The sequence below is a fragment of the Beta vulgaris genome, chromosome 7 (assembly GCF_026745355.1).
Source record: "Beta vulgaris subsp. vulgaris cultivar EL10 chromosome 7, EL10.2, whole genome shotgun sequence".
NCBI classification, from domain to species: Eukaryota; Viridiplantae; Streptophyta; class Magnoliopsida; order Caryophyllales; family Amaranthaceae; genus Beta; species Beta vulgaris.
In genome coordinates, this window is record NC_079208.1 from 57,459,852 (window position 1) to 57,475,043 (window position 15,192).

At 33.9% G+C, this 15,192-nt stretch overlaps 3 protein-coding genes and 1 non-coding gene across 4 annotated transcripts; 2 read left to right on the forward strand and 2 right to left on the reverse strand.

Moving 5' to 3' along the window:
• Positions 1-1,422: 1,422 nt before the first annotated feature.
• Positions 1,423-2,106, reverse strand: LOC104900443 (agamous-like MADS-box protein AGL62). Its single transcript, XM_010687859.1, has one exon. The coding sequence runs from the start codon at positions 2,104-2,106 to the stop codon at positions 1,423-1,425; it is 684 nt and encodes a 227-aa protein (XP_010686161.1).
• A 2,518-nt stretch (positions 2,107-4,624) lies between these two features.
• LOC104900046 (pentatricopeptide repeat-containing protein CRR2, chloroplastic) lies at positions 4,625-6,942 on the forward strand. The gene has a single exon (XM_010687372.4). It carries the CDS (start codon positions 4,824-4,826, stop codon positions 6,810-6,812), a length of 1,989 nt encoding a protein of 662 aa, XP_010685674.1. The 5' UTR covers positions 4,625-4,823; the 3' UTR covers positions 6,813-6,942.
• Positions 6,943-7,892: 950 nt separating this feature from the next.
• On the reverse strand, positions 7,893-13,031 carry LOC104900047 (uncharacterized). The gene is made up of 15 exons (XM_010687373.4): positions 12,878-13,031; positions 12,645-12,732; positions 12,469-12,515; positions 11,905-11,994; positions 11,747-11,800; positions 11,535-11,612; positions 11,359-11,427; positions 11,131-11,283; positions 10,917-11,043; positions 10,357-10,397; positions 9,668-9,757; positions 9,456-9,560; positions 8,836-9,015; positions 8,280-8,389; positions 7,893-8,179 (listed from the first exon to the last, which is right to left on the reverse strand). The coding sequence occupies exons 1-15, from the start codon at positions 12,917-12,919 to the stop codon at positions 8,104-8,106; spliced, it is 1,350 nt and encodes a 449-aa protein (XP_010685675.1). The 5' UTR covers positions 12,920-13,031; the 3' UTR covers positions 7,893-8,103.
• Positions 13,032-13,062: 31 nt separating this feature from the next.
• Positions 13,063-13,136, forward strand: TRNAV-CAC (transfer RNA valine (anticodon CAC)). Its single transcript has one exon. It is a non-coding gene; the product is annotated as a tRNA-Val (tRNA).
• The last annotated feature ends 2,056 nt before the right edge of the window (positions 13,137-15,192 follow it).

Sequence of the window (15,192 nt, forward strand, 5' to 3'; positions counted from 1 at the left end):
GATATTGAGTATAGACTGTAGACACAATACATTTTCATGTGTGGACGAATAAACATAGATCTCTTAATAAAACAGTATAGACTTGTGTTGTGTATCAATGACACCAATGACTAAGTTTGAGTAAACATATCTTCCGTCATATGCTAAAGCATTGTAAGTAATATATGCAAGAAACAAGTGAAATAGAAAAGAGGGATCAGTCTAAGGGCTTGTTCTATTCGGCATAAATTTGAACTGAATTGAAATGAATAGATATGTGAGAGTAAACGTATTGTCCTGAACTGAATTGAACTGAACTAATTAAATTGAAAATAAGATGGGTAGAACATACCCTAGTTTGTTTTTTTTTTGGTTGCCCACCCGGTTCACCGGAGCTTTGCTCCGACTACATCCGAGTCTGACCCGGATCGCACACCTGACTTTGGTGGGTGAGTATCCCAACAAGAGTTTTTAAGAACATACCCTAGTTTGTAGCAAAAAAAAGTTCTAAGGTATTACAATCACACCTTGATCATCTTCCTTGCAGTCAAGGAAGACAAACTACGTAAGCCCTAATATACTTCGCAAATCAGGTGAAATGTGAACAGAGCTTCATTAATTCAGTAATCATGATAAAAAAAAAAATAATTTAGTGATAGTAATTAATTGCAATTGTGTAGAGCTAGCTCCAGTTTAATACAATTAATACACACTAGATTCTTAAGCAAGAATATTAACAAATTAAAGTATAATAGACACAGATGCTAAATATTAGGATTTTCTTCATTTTCAATCTTTATTGTGACACATAAACTAATGAATTTAGGAAACAAAAAAAAAACCCTTATTTTCCCTAAAAAAAAAAAAGAATATACCCTCTATTTTTCCCCTTCATGCCTTCTCAAAGTTGATTTAAGAAATACTTCTTACGTGCCACTTATTTCTTATTGGTTTATTATTGCTATATCCCACCAATTTATAATTAAATTTTAAAAACACTTTCTAATCAACCAATATAACTAAATAACACACAAGTGAAACACAAAATCTAGGACATAAGATTTGAATTTATCGATGAAGAAGATATCTCGTTCTCCCATCCGCACAATTTAACTATTAGTGCTACACAAATTATATGAGCATGAAATATACACTAAGAAACTAATAAAAAAAAAATACAAAAGAGTTGACACATACAAAGCCATCCAATATTTGAGTGCACAAAAGTGAAAATTTACTATTATTCATTAAATCAGCAAAAAGTACAATCACATAATTTGGCAAGTTATAGCTTACAAAATTGCTCCATCCAAAAGTTTTAGACTCCCCCTTCTCATAAATCATCATTGATTATACCAATATAAGTACTTCCAATCATCTTAATTAAAAGCTCCTAACTTTTATGACATAACTACATACTAATACGAGGATTAATTAAATTGCCTAATCATCATTCAAAAGCATGTGTAGCAAAGTATCATCACTTAATCCATCATCTGATCTCATGCCATAATTCCAACCAAAATCTTCAAAATCTTGAGCAACATGACTCCTTCCATCCATCATTACAGAACCAAAATCGAACTTTTGAGGGTCGTCTCTCCTAACCATCGAAGTACGATGATTAATCGTATCGATTTTCGAAACAACTTCACTTCTTAAACTCTCTAATGCAACCTTAAACTTCTCAAGACCAACTAATCCAAAATCATCAATAGATTGATCCCACCAAAACCCACAATTTTCATCATCATTATTATTATTATTATAATAATAATTAGTTCCACGTGGAAACCCCGGATTCGCCAACATCTTTGTCTCTTTTCTCTCTACATCACTTTGAACTTCTTGATAACAGTGTTGATCATGAGATAAAGTACCAAACTTTTTGACGTCATAATTATTAATTTCTTCAGAATTTGAAGAATTAATAGTATTCATATAATGATGAATAATTACATCAGCATTAGGATGACCAAAAGTATATAACTTTCCACCAGGAGAAAAAGTTATAAGTGCAACTTGAGCACCACACATGAAACGCAGTTCAGTGGCCTTTTTGTGTAATCCTCCGCGTCGTTTTGAGAACGTTACTTGCCTTTTATTCTTGTTTTTAATTGGCTCCATTGTTATCTTTTGTTTTCCTTTGGTAATTTTTTTGTGTAATTCCGCCATTGTTGAAACTATTGAGTTTTTTTTTTGTGAGTTTGTTTTGAGTATGTTATGTGGTAATGAAAAAATCTTAAATTGTGTCTGAATTCTGATAATTCGTCTAACTATTTAAATAAAAAGAGTTTAGGGTTAAAGATTTTTATTTTCATGCGGATCTTTTTATTTGATTTGTTTTGAGGGTATCTTTTTTATTATTTTTTTGTTTGACGTGTTATTTGTTTTTCTACCCTTCTCTCTTTGTTAAAAGATTTTTTGTTAAAGAATCACAATTCACAGTTTCACACTAGCATTGCCCTAGATAAGATGGGGAAAAATTGATTTTTTTGGCTTAGTAACAAAAAAAAAAAAGTTTACGCTATTATCGGATTTTGACTCTATTACTAAGAACTAGTTCTGTTTGGCATAAAACAATTGAATTGAATTGATTGCAACTGAACTTAATTGATTGCAATTGAACTGAATTAAATTAAAGTATAGTTAATAGTAATGGTAATAAATAAATTAGGAACTGCATTGAACTTATTCGAATTGAACTGAATTGATTGCAATTGAAATGAATTGAACTGAAAATAAGTTGGGGATAACATGCCTTAAAGGCGGCTTTCATTTCCGAATGGATTTTTCCGTTCTAATATTTTATATACGAGGGTTAGCATTATCTATCACATTTGTTCGATTATTGGATTAAATGATAAAAGATATTATTGGAAAAAAGGTGACTTCTTTAGAAGATGAAAATTCGATTGATGCAAAAAGAGAAACATTTTTCGTTCCTTAATCATATAGATAAGTGGTCATAAAAGGGGATTAAGTGGAACAAGATTGACGAAGTGGTAAAGTTGTGGAAATACTTATTTTTCCATGTAACAATCTCTATTATATAAGTTAAGGGAGGAGGTATGGTGTCCTCATTTGAAATGACTAGAATACCATCTAATAAATTAAAACAGTGTTTTTTTTATAATAAATTTTAAAATAAGAATCAATGCAACTTGGCATAAAGCAAGGATAGGAGTTAGCTCAAGTGGGTAGAGCGCTCCCCATTGGCCCATGAGGTCTTCACGAAATTAATTAGAATCTTCGATTAAAAAAAAGTTAGTGATATATCCTGACAACATAATATTCCGTATTTACAAAGTTCAAACAATATGGTTTATTAACATTTACAATCGTGAAAGAACTATACTAAAACCGCTGACAACGAATTAGGGCCTGTTCTCCCCAGCTTATTTTCAGTTCAGTCCAGTTCAGTTCAGTTCAGTTAAGTTCAGACCAGTTCAGTTCAGTTCAGATCATTCAGTTCAGTTCAGACCAGTTCAGTTCAGTTCAGTTCAGTTCAGCTCTTGACAATACTTTTACTCTCACATATCACTATTCATTTCAGTTCAGTTCATTTCAATTCAGTTCAGTTCAGTTCAGTTTAGTTCAGTTCAGTTCAGTTCAGTTCAGATCAGTTCAGTTCAGATCAGTTCAGTTCAATTCAGATCAGTTCAGTTCAGTTCAGATCAGTTCAGTTCAGTTCAGTTCAGCTGTTTTATGCCGAAGTGAACAGGCCCTTATTAAATCTCGACCAAAACTTTCTAATAGTCAAAAATCAGTCACCTTTAGTTCAAAAAGATAATAACATCTACAAAAAAAACCTCAATATTTTAAATCACTACCAAAGTAATTTTAAATTACAAAAATATATGCCTATTTGTACATAAGATTGTCGACGCACGCATCGCGTGCATGTACGGTTAGTATGTTACTGTTGAAACATGGAAGAATTCAAATCTTGTTCATTTAAATTAACGACCAAGAAGTATTAGGTTCTTTTTTAGTAACTAGTTCTCCCATTAAAGATATTACTGGTCAAAATCGTTCATTGATTAGTATTATAGTCAAAGTGAACACCTCAATATAAAACAAATAAATTAATACTCCTTTATGTCTATTTTTTCCTTCTTTATAAGTGTATTTTGTCCCATGTATTAGTAGTTTTCTCTCTTCTAACAAGATTACAAAATCTCTAATTACAAACAAACTAGAGGTATATAAAAAAAAAATTTAACATACACCCGTGCTCATCACTCATTTGAAATCATCCAAATGAGCTAAATGCAATAAAAAAAAAAGGAGAGTTTCAAATGAACAAAAATTAGTTTTGGATATATCATACACATTTTACACCTGAGTGTATGATGAAGAACTCTAGGTATATGACATCTTCTTTAATGAATTTCTATGCTACAAATCCACTCGTATGTATCCAGACTAGGATTGAGTAGTGTGTCGTTTTTATCCTCAAATTTTACAAGTTTTTTTTTTATATTTAGAAAGCCGCAAAATTAAATGATAAGAATCTATTCTAAGATCTACTGAAATTGGAGAAAAGCTCTAATCAATTGAGTCCCTTCTCTGAATCGATCCTAAGATCTACTGAAATCGGAGAAAAGCTCTAACCAATCGAGTCCCCTACTCCCCCCTCTCTCACTTTTTACGGGGTGTGAAGCTAAAGATATCAAAAGCCGTATCCCTTGTTGTTTGACCCCCTTTGAAACAACCGTTTATCTGGTAATTCCGGCAAGATTTTACACCATAAAAAAATTGAGTTTCTTAAACCCTTAAAATCAGAATTTTGTGAAGTAGAAGAAATCAAATAGATTCAACACACAAAAACCCTCAATGTGATGTGGGTACTTCACTCTCTCTCCCCCCAAATTATCCAACCATCAATCTCATTTTTACCCGTCAAACACAGACCTTCTTCCTCCATTAATGCTCAACAACCCAGAAATTTAATCACTAATCTACAATCTTCAACCAAAACATCCATTGAAATTACCAATAAAAACCCTTTGATTCAGTCATTATGCAAGAAAGGCGATCTCAAACAAGCTCTGCAACTTCTTTCTTCAGAACCAAACCCTACCCAACAAACTTACGAGCAATTAATCCTCTCATGTTCAATCCAAAAGTCATTTCCCGACGCTTTTTATGTTCATCGAAACCTTCTTAATAATGGGTTTGATCAAGATCCTTTCTTGGCTACTAAATTGATTGATATGTATTCAGAATTGGAGTGCGTTGATTATGCACGCCAAGTGTTCGATAAAATTCCTAGGAGAACTATTTTTGTTTGGAATGCCATTTTGCGTGCTCTTACATTGGCTGGATATGGGATTGAGGCATTGGGTCTTTATAGGGAGATGAATAGGATAGGGGTGCCCTGTGATAGGTTTACTCATACTTATGCACTTAAGGCTTGTGTGGTTACTGAATCAATGACTTTGTTGTTGAAGAAAGGGAAGGAAATTCATGGCCGGATTTTGCGTCATGGGTATGAAACCCATGTGCATATTATGACAACTTTGTTGGATATGTATGCTAAGTTTGGGAATGTGTTGTATGCGAGCTATGTTTTCGATGGGATGCCGGGAAAGAATGTGGTTTCATGGAGTGCTATGATTGCTTGTTATGCTAAAAATGAGAGGCCTTTTGAGGCATTGAATCTTTTTCATGAGATGGTGCATGAGATTAGTGAATTTTCGCCTAATTCGGTAACTATGGTTAATGTGGTTCAAGCTTGTACTGTTCTTGCAGCTTTGGAACAAGGCAAGCTAATGCACTGTTATATATTAAGAAGAAATCTCGATACGATATTGCCAGTTACTAGTGCCCTTATAGCTTTGTATGCTAGATGTGGGAAACTTGAGTTGGCTCAGAAGATTTTTGACCAGATGGATAAGAGGGATGTTGTTTCGTGGAATACGTTGATTTCTAGTTATGGGATTCATGGTTTTGGTATGAAGGCTGTTCGTATTTTCCAGGAAATGTTAAATAGAGGGATTAAACCCACAGCCATCTCTTTTGTGAGTGTATTAGGAGCTTGTAGCCATGCAGGACTTGCTGATGTAGGGAAAAGGTTGTTTGATTCAATGGTTGAGCAACATGGGATTTCTCCCAGTGTAGAGCACTATGCATCCCTAGTGGATCTACTAGGGCGTGCCAATCGATTATATGAAGCTGCCAAAGTCATACAAGGCATGAAGATTGAGCCTGGACCAAAAGTTTGGGGTTCTCTCCTTGGCTCATGTAAGATTCATTGCAATGTTGAGCTTGCAGAGAGAGCAAGCACTCAGCTGTTTAAGCTTGAACCTACCAATGCTGGAAATTATGTTTTGTTGGCTGATATTTATGCAGAAGCTAGATTGTGGGATGAGGTGAAGAGAGTGAAGCAGCTTTTAGAAGCTCAGGGATTACAGAAGGTGTCTGGACGGAGTTGGATTGAAGTGAGAAGGAAAATCTACTCGTTCATGTCAGTCGATGAGCTTAACCCTCAAATCGAGCAAATTCATGCTCTCTTGGTTGAGCTTTCTGGGGAGATGAAGCTACAGGGGTTTTTCCCACAGACTAAACTTGTTCTCTATGATCTTGATGAGAAGGAGAAGGAACGGATCCTCTTAGGACACAGCGAAAAACTTGCAGTTGGGTTCGGACTCATAAATACAAGCAAGGGCGAAACCATAAGGATCACTAAGAACTTAAGATTATGTGAAGATTGTCATACTATGACCAAGTTTATCACCAAATTTACTGGCAGGGAGATTATGGTTCGGGATGTTAATCGCATTCACCATTTTCGTGATGGAGTTTGTTCTTGCGAAGATTACTGGTAGTCTCATGTCGAATTGTGCTGATTTATTTATACCTTAACAACATAAAGACTTCTCAGTTGGAGCAAGAGAAATTTTATATGTTGTACAGAAACCACACAAAATTAAACAAACTATAGATTTATTTCCTGTTTCTTTGCAGTTCCATGAAAATGGAGTTCTTCTTTACAGGACATTGTGCTTGCTTTCTCTGTAGTTTAACAGATGGTGCTATTGTTTTCACGAATTAGAGCTTTAAGAGGTCAGGTTGACAACCACCAGTAAATTAGTAATCACCACAAAGGTAAAATATAAACCCGCGATTTCCAATATACTATCCTCAATTCTCAATCGTACAACTATTTAATAATAAACTAGTTTTAAGGTTCGAGTTATACACCGGTGATTATAATTTTCATTTATTAATATTATACTTTTAAAAAAACAACACTAAATAACACTTATTATAGTGATAAGACTTTCGTATATAAATTTGAAGTCATAAGTCAAATCCTATATTATGGCCTTAAAGAGAGTGTCACGTGGCATCACTCCTAAAATATTTGATTGAATGGTTAAATTTTAAAATTCGATAATGCTTCATATTTGCTTTTTTTTTTTTTAGTGGTTAACAATAATAGTTCACAACACTTCAGTGTTCTATTTTGGTCGAGAGGAAAATATTTTCAAAAAAAAGTAGTTTGCCCATTATTCTTTGCATGGTTTGTAAAGAATGGAAAATAATTTGCTTTGATGGTGCAAATAATTTTTCCTTTATAGAGAGAAACGTTGCGTTTTTTTCTTCAATCCTTACCTCCCTATTTCTTTTCCTTCTGGCCATCCTTGCTCTCTCTACATTTTCATTTTCCTCTTTTCTCTTCAACTTTTCTCGCAAGAAGTAAATCTAATACTTTCTCCGTTTTTTTTTAAATGCAACAAAAAAATATTTTATATCTCACAAATAAATCACAAAGGAAGTATCATTCTTCGCTTGAAAATGTCTTTTACGGAAAATCAACTTTCATTAGAAAGGCTTTCTATCCAACTAAACAGAGCCTTACTATAGAATTTTCGTAAATAACTAAATACTGCAACACCAGAATTAAAGAGAAATCTACCAATTCCATTGTTTCTTTCTGTAATACTATACCACAAATACACAACAATGTAGTTCCAGGAAAGAACACGTTAAAAACATGATGTAAAACATAAGAAACTCTCCAAGTACATCAATATCTCAATTCTATTTTTGTTGTCAATTGTACATTTTCACTGCAACAGGAAATACAACATATGGAGGACGCATTTTGCTGTATCACTTCACAAGGAGTGCTCCGTCATGCTTTATCTTCGTTAGATCGCTCTCAATATTTCGCAATACTGGTTTGTAGCTGAAATGTTTTAACCAAATCACCTCACATTTGTTAGATTTTGTAATTATAGATCAATCCTCACTTGAAAGTGCACTTTAAAAAAGAGAAGTAAACTTACACGCGTGCAAGACCGTTATATGCTCGTATTGTTTGTTGCAGTTGCAAAGAAAGCTGATTGACTTCTGCAGCTAAACCCTCTGCCCTGCTTTGTTCCTTGAGTAGTTGACCCTAATTGCAGGTACAGATCAAATTTCAAAGATTAAGGAAGTTATGGGCCAATAAGTTCAGATGACGACAAATCAAATTCAAATAACGATTCCCTTTCATTAAGTTTGTGGTTCATGAAAGTCGTCTATCTATGTAAAGCGGAAGCCACGAAAACTGGTTTCCCTCCTAAACACATTGAGACTTAATAAATCAGTGGAGATATAAGCAGAGTCCAACTGCTAACAGAACATTATTAATTAATGATCAACTTCTAAGTTCTAACAAGTGTATCAGAATATCAGATTTTCATAAATACAAAAATCGAGCATTGCTCGGGCATTAACTAGTAATTACTAAACAAGGAAGCTGAGAAGAACGCCTGGACAATAAATGAAATCCAAAAAAGAAACATGCATTCCAGCACTTAGAAACAAAAAGAAAGACTGTATTTCATGCCATATACCAACCTTGAGGTTCAAAAACTCATCTGTGTAATCAGCTGATCCAGTATCACGTTTCCCATACTCAGTTGTGGATGAGTCGTCAATCATCTTCCCCCCATTTGGTGACATATTATTGATCTGTTCGGTTCTCAACTTGTCTAGCATTCCACGGAGCTCTTCATTTTGCTTGAGACATTCTTTGACCTGAATAATAACAATATCAGGCATATGTCCTGTTTCGCTGTTTATACAACAATAATATATAGTAGCGCAAGAGTTCTACAAATGCCGAAAGAAGAAAAGTTCTCGGGCAAGTCAGCATATGTCTATTACTCCATCAAGGGCCCAAATTGTTAACTAGATTGTCAGATTTAGCCCAGCAACGAAGTTAACAGCATAATGCATCTAATACCCTTAGATTAAGGTACCTTCGATCCTAAGTGAAATATTTTTGGGCTAATTCAACAAGATCAGGTAGGTAATTGCATTTTTGTGTTCATTTTTCATACCATGAATTAGGTAATACTGGTAACATCACAAGGGGATATCCAACAATATATATTTTTTTTAAAAAAAAGGTAAAAAGGGAAGAATGGGAGCAAAATTGCAGTCTAAATCATAAGTATAGATATCACGTAAATCACCTGAGTCTCCCAGTGTGATGCCATCCCCACAGCCTCGTGATAAGCAGATGACAGATTTGAATTTTCCTCAAAGAGTTTTTCTATCTCTGAAGATTGTGAATCAATCTGCCAAAACAGTCTAATTTGAGCGAAGGAGAAGGAACCAATATTGCATTTACGAAGAAGAAATGTTTTTCTTTAGATGAAATAATTATTGAAGCAAGAGAAGTCACCTCTAGCAGAAGCTTCTGCCTCCCACCTTCTAACCTCTCAACCATAACTGCCATATCATGCAACTGACCCTCCAGCTTTTCCTTGTCTTGCTATAATAAGGTTCCAAAAATACAAGATAAATAATTTCCAAGTATACCAAACCATGTAAAAAGAAACAAAAGGCAATGTCACACTCAATTAGAAGGCGCTTTATAGAGGCAGAGAACGAGAAAAATAAATTCTATGTTGACTTTTAGCAACAGAAATGAAGGAACTCAACAGAGAGATTTTTAATTCAGCACAAGATGCAGCATCCCAGGTCGCTGAGACGCTGGCATAGTAAAACAAGGATATAATCCGCGCCACATGTCTAAAAAAAGCAAGACAACAAGCTTTCCAAGACAGAGATGAGTTAGATTATAGTACGTAGGCGACATTATTGAGTCCCGTGTGTCTAATCCAAATCAAACTATTAGGCAATTGGATTCATTAACCAAAATCAGAAACAAATTGCTACATCTTACTAGTTTTTGCATTCCAAACGCAAAGATAATTCTGCCTTAAAAGAATTCTAAGCCTTGAACCCAATAGCTCAACAGGAAAAGTAAAGTATAAGGTACAGGAAGGTCAAAAACCATAGATTCCTTAAAACAAACCAATACAAGGCAAAATGTAATTCAAGATCAATATGACAGAGAGTCTGACTGACCAAAGTAAATGCCTCCAATGACGTTTTCGCGCCAACATCTTCTGCAACAAATTCAAACAGAACTATGAGGCGAAGTAGGAGACAAGTCCACTAAGTGATATCAGTAATGATTAAGAAAAGACCATTAACAGACTACAGGTAATCTTAAGCTCCTATCTAAAAGCCTTCAAGGCACGGAAACATTCAGCATTGCCATTAAAAATCCCCAGCATTTATTTCCTTCAGCTAGTCCCCCCCTCCCCCCAACTCCAAGGTCATGATTTTCCTCTCCTCCACAATTTTAGAAATCAGCTCCTAACATCTATAAATTTGTTAAAATATGGCAATAAATCATCACACCCATAATCCTATCAACACCTCCTTGACAATATAAGATGGCCTTGTGGCACTTAAGTACTTAACTAAACAATGTGTTCAAACTATTTCCTATATATGAGCTTTTCAATCATACTAGAGAATTTCCATAAGCTTTTACCAAATGACTTCAACCATAATATACGACATGTAAAATGAAAAACTTTATAATAGAAAAAAAAAATGCTCAAGTTTACAAAAATTACCTGATGTTTGTTTTTTCAGATCTATGAGCATCAATTCCAAATCCTGCTTTTCAGACACAAGTGTAGAAACTCGGATTTGCTCTTCTACTAACCTTTGTTGCTCTTGATGCCTCAATTTTGACTCTCTCTGCAATAAGACTCAACATGTAAATCTCCAAAGATATAGAATGACAACAAATTCTTAACTCATCCTGCCAAATTAGCAAGCACTCACTTCTAATTCAGATTTCAGGTTAGCTAACTCCTTTTCCAATGAAAAGTGATCTGGTGAGCTTCCCATAGCAGCCCTGCCACCAGCAGAATCATTCAATGCTTGTTGCTGAACCAAATTGAGTTCTGCTCTTAGAGAAGCTGCATCTTCTTCAGCCTTATAAAAATACGACAATTAGAAAAAGGATAGCAAATCTTTTATACTTAATCAACATATAAACACTCAACATACTCGGTATTGTTCTTCTTCGGCCTCCTTTAAACGCTTTTTCAGTGTCCGAATCTGTGCTGAGAGATCCTCCTACACTAAAATACCAGATTCCATAGGTAAAAAGCCTAAAAGGGTACTGTACCACAGCTTAAATAGCATCAGGATATCATGAAGCTTATTCCTTCTAAAGTCCATACCCGTGCTACAACTGCTGCATCCTTCTCCATTGCAACATCCCTGAGCGCTTTCCTCAAAGATGGTACTGCATTTTGCTCCTGCATTTCAACGAAAAATCAATACGATTACAGCCATACACATAGATCTTTATCTTATTTCCACATAAAAGCCATTTTAATCCAAAAATAGCCAACAAAAGCAACAGTGTGGCAACACGTCTAAATATCTCTACCAAATCATTTAGACGACTTTGCAGCGTCTCACAGTCCACTTCCTTTGCTTGAAGCTGCATTACAAGAAGCCAAAGAAAACATGGAAATAATGAGTATTCAAGAAGAAGGGATTAAGAGTTAAGACATGAACAAGATAACAATAAATTCAAATAAGAACCTTGGAACTCAGTCTCTTGTTCTCATCTTCAAATTCGGCATTCCTCTTCTGCAGATCGTTTAGTTGTGCGACTAAGCTACCAATGTCATTCTGTACAACATATTCACAAGTAGCAATCAGCATCGGCATTTAAAACCGCTTCTGAGGAATTCCTAGAAAATGCTATTAAACTACTAATAAACTACCAATATTGCTCTATACGACACATTGGCATTTGGCAATTAGACAGTTCATTTCATGACAGCTGATTCTGACCATTTGACCATTAATTGATTAATAATCACTTATTAAGAAAAACTATAAAAGCAAATATCTGAAAACTAATATTCAGGCAACAAGATCATGAACTTATGATAACCAAATGCATAATTGTTTGACATTGTTGCCATAGAAAGATTAAACCTTTAGGGTTCAGCATCTTCAGAAAAAATAACATATTCTACAAGCAATTGGTGTACTTTCAACTTGTGCCTAATTTTAAAATGATAATTAATATAACAGAATGTTCATAAAACAATTTATTTTCAGTGTCTTAACCTCAACTTCAATTTTTAGATCACATACCTCAGAAATTCTGGAATTGCTCTCAGATTTTCTCATCCCACCATTATCTGCAGCAAAAAATTGACAAAAAAGAAAACAACCTCAATTATGCAATCTAATTAACAGCATTTAATAATAATGTAACACCCATTTTTAAGAAAATTATAAAATTTCATCAAAAGAACAGCAAAAATTACCAGGTGGGTTAGAAGAAGTGCTAAGATCTGATCCAGAAGAAGCTTTTTTCAGCTTTTCTGCAGCTCTTTTTTGCCGAATTTCATCCAACTACAATACAATTCAAAACCCAACACAAAAAATAGAGAAAAAATCAAACTTTATTCTTCATTGATTTGATTCATAAATGTAAAAGAAGCAATAAAATGTGAAATTCTATAATCATGAGAAGAAAAAAAGTAAACTTTTTTTTTACCGTTCGTAGAGCGAGAGATGCATGGCGTTGCTGCGCACTCATGGTGTTTTTAGAGAGAGAAAAAATGGCCGGTAGGTGTCACCGATGAAGGTGAAAACTGAAGGTTTGATGTAGTAGTTTCTAATTTTTGGTTCCGTAGTTTCCTTCGTAGTTAAATTAGTTGTTTCAAAGAATTGATCAAAAGTGTCTGGGTGGTGTAGTCGGTTATCACGCTAGTCTCACACACTAGAGGTCCCCGGTTCGAACCCGGGCTCAGACAATTGTTTTTTGTCGGACAATTATTTTTTGTCCCTATAAAATAAGATATCTAATTTAGATTTTTTTTTATAACACACAAAAAAAAAATGAAGGATTACTACATAGAAGAAAAAAACATATGAGATACATTTTCGAATGTCAAAAAATACAGCGGCACCTCACATAAAAACCTTTTTTTTCTCTTTTGTTTAAATAGATATGAACATTTGAAGGATAAATGTAAATGGATGGCTGGATCTGGGATTAGGGATGAAATTCAGGTGTATAGTTTCGATTTAGCCCTAATTCAATTCGACCAGAGCAAAATTTGGATTTTAATTTTCCAATTCAAATCCAAACCAATTAGATTTTGAGTCCAAATCAATCAAATTCGATTTTTTAAATAATAGATTGGATCTGATCCGAATTATCCAAAATTTTAAACCTCAATTTTTAAAATAAAATAATTTGGCGCGTGCATCAAAATAAAGTGTCATATAATAAAAGTAATATTCATATAATCCCATATAAATTCATTACTGGACTAATAACAACTAATAATTCATGAAAAATGCCGCCCCCTCCCCCCTCTCTCTCTCTCTTCTATCTAAACTATAGCCTCCATTACCCCTTCTTCATCAGTTAAGAGCTGCCATGGATGTTTTCATCCATGGTAAGCCCCTCTCCCCCTTTTATTTTCAGTTTTTAGTTGTGTTAAATAAATTAGTATCTCTTTATGAGATTTTTTTAGTCTATATTATGGAGATCTCCTTCTCCCCCATGGGAGTTGTGAGTAAGATTTTTTTTTGTTTTTAAGTATGATAAATTGTTCCCATTGGTTGAAGTTCGAGACTCAACATGAAGGTATTGAAATCTCGGATGCGGTAAACATGGCTCGATCAAGAATGTTCTTCCCAAACTATGTCAGAACTCATAATGATAGACTTCCTCAATAGCTGTTTGTTTCAGCAAATACAAAGGGGGTGTGTTGTATCGCTCGATATGGTTCAGTATAGTTTTTCCGAAGACGGATTTGATTTAACTTTGTTTCATTGTATCTTAATTTTCTTTAATATCTATTGTAGATGTCGTTTGGCCTGTAAGTAATGAAATTTCTATTTAAAAAAAAAAGAAAAACAACTAATAGTTCATTATAAACTTATAATCAACAACAGCATAAGTGCATAACAACATGTTCAACTGCACAACAAGTTAGAGCTTTAACTTTTAGGGGAAGGAAAGTGTTGTCAAACCGTTTGATTTTTTTTTTTAATATAAAAAGGTCAGTTAAATCCGTCATAAATATACAATATAACATCTATTTACTATTCGACTATTTTGAATTTTTATATCCAATCACCCTCAATCCAATCCAACTTGAATATTCATTTCTTTTTTCTAAAAAATCAATTCAAATCCAATTTGAACATATTTTGAGTACAATTTGAATTAATAATTCGATTTACATTGAATTAAATTTCGATTTTTCTCTAATAACTTTCAGTCTTTCACCACCTAACTGAGATTAACCGAGTAAGTTAAGTCTACCAGGATCCAGATTCTCTCTCGACCATCCCTTATCTCTATTATATAAGCCAAGGGAGAAGGTGTGGACAGTGTGGTGTTCCCTTTTGAAGTGACTAAAATGCCCTTTAATAATTTAAAATAATATTTTTTTTTTATAAAAAATTGAAAAATGAGAATCAATAAAACTTGCCATACGAATGGAATATGCAATACCATTATAACTTGACAAACTAGATTGACACAATCAATTCACGAAATCAATTAGAATCTTCAACCAAAAATAGTTAGCAACATATCGTGATAAAATAATATTTCATATTTACAAAGTTCAAACAATATGGTTTATTAACATCTATAATTGTTAAAGAACTATACTAAAGTCGCTGAAAAGAAAACTATTAAATCATCGACCAAATTTTACGGTGACGGTCTTGAACATTTAAAAATTATTCACCTTTAATTTAAAAAGATAATAACATCTACTTCCTCCGTTTCTTTTTACTCGCTACACTTCTCATTTCACGGACTCCTAGGCAATTTTTGGAGAAGAG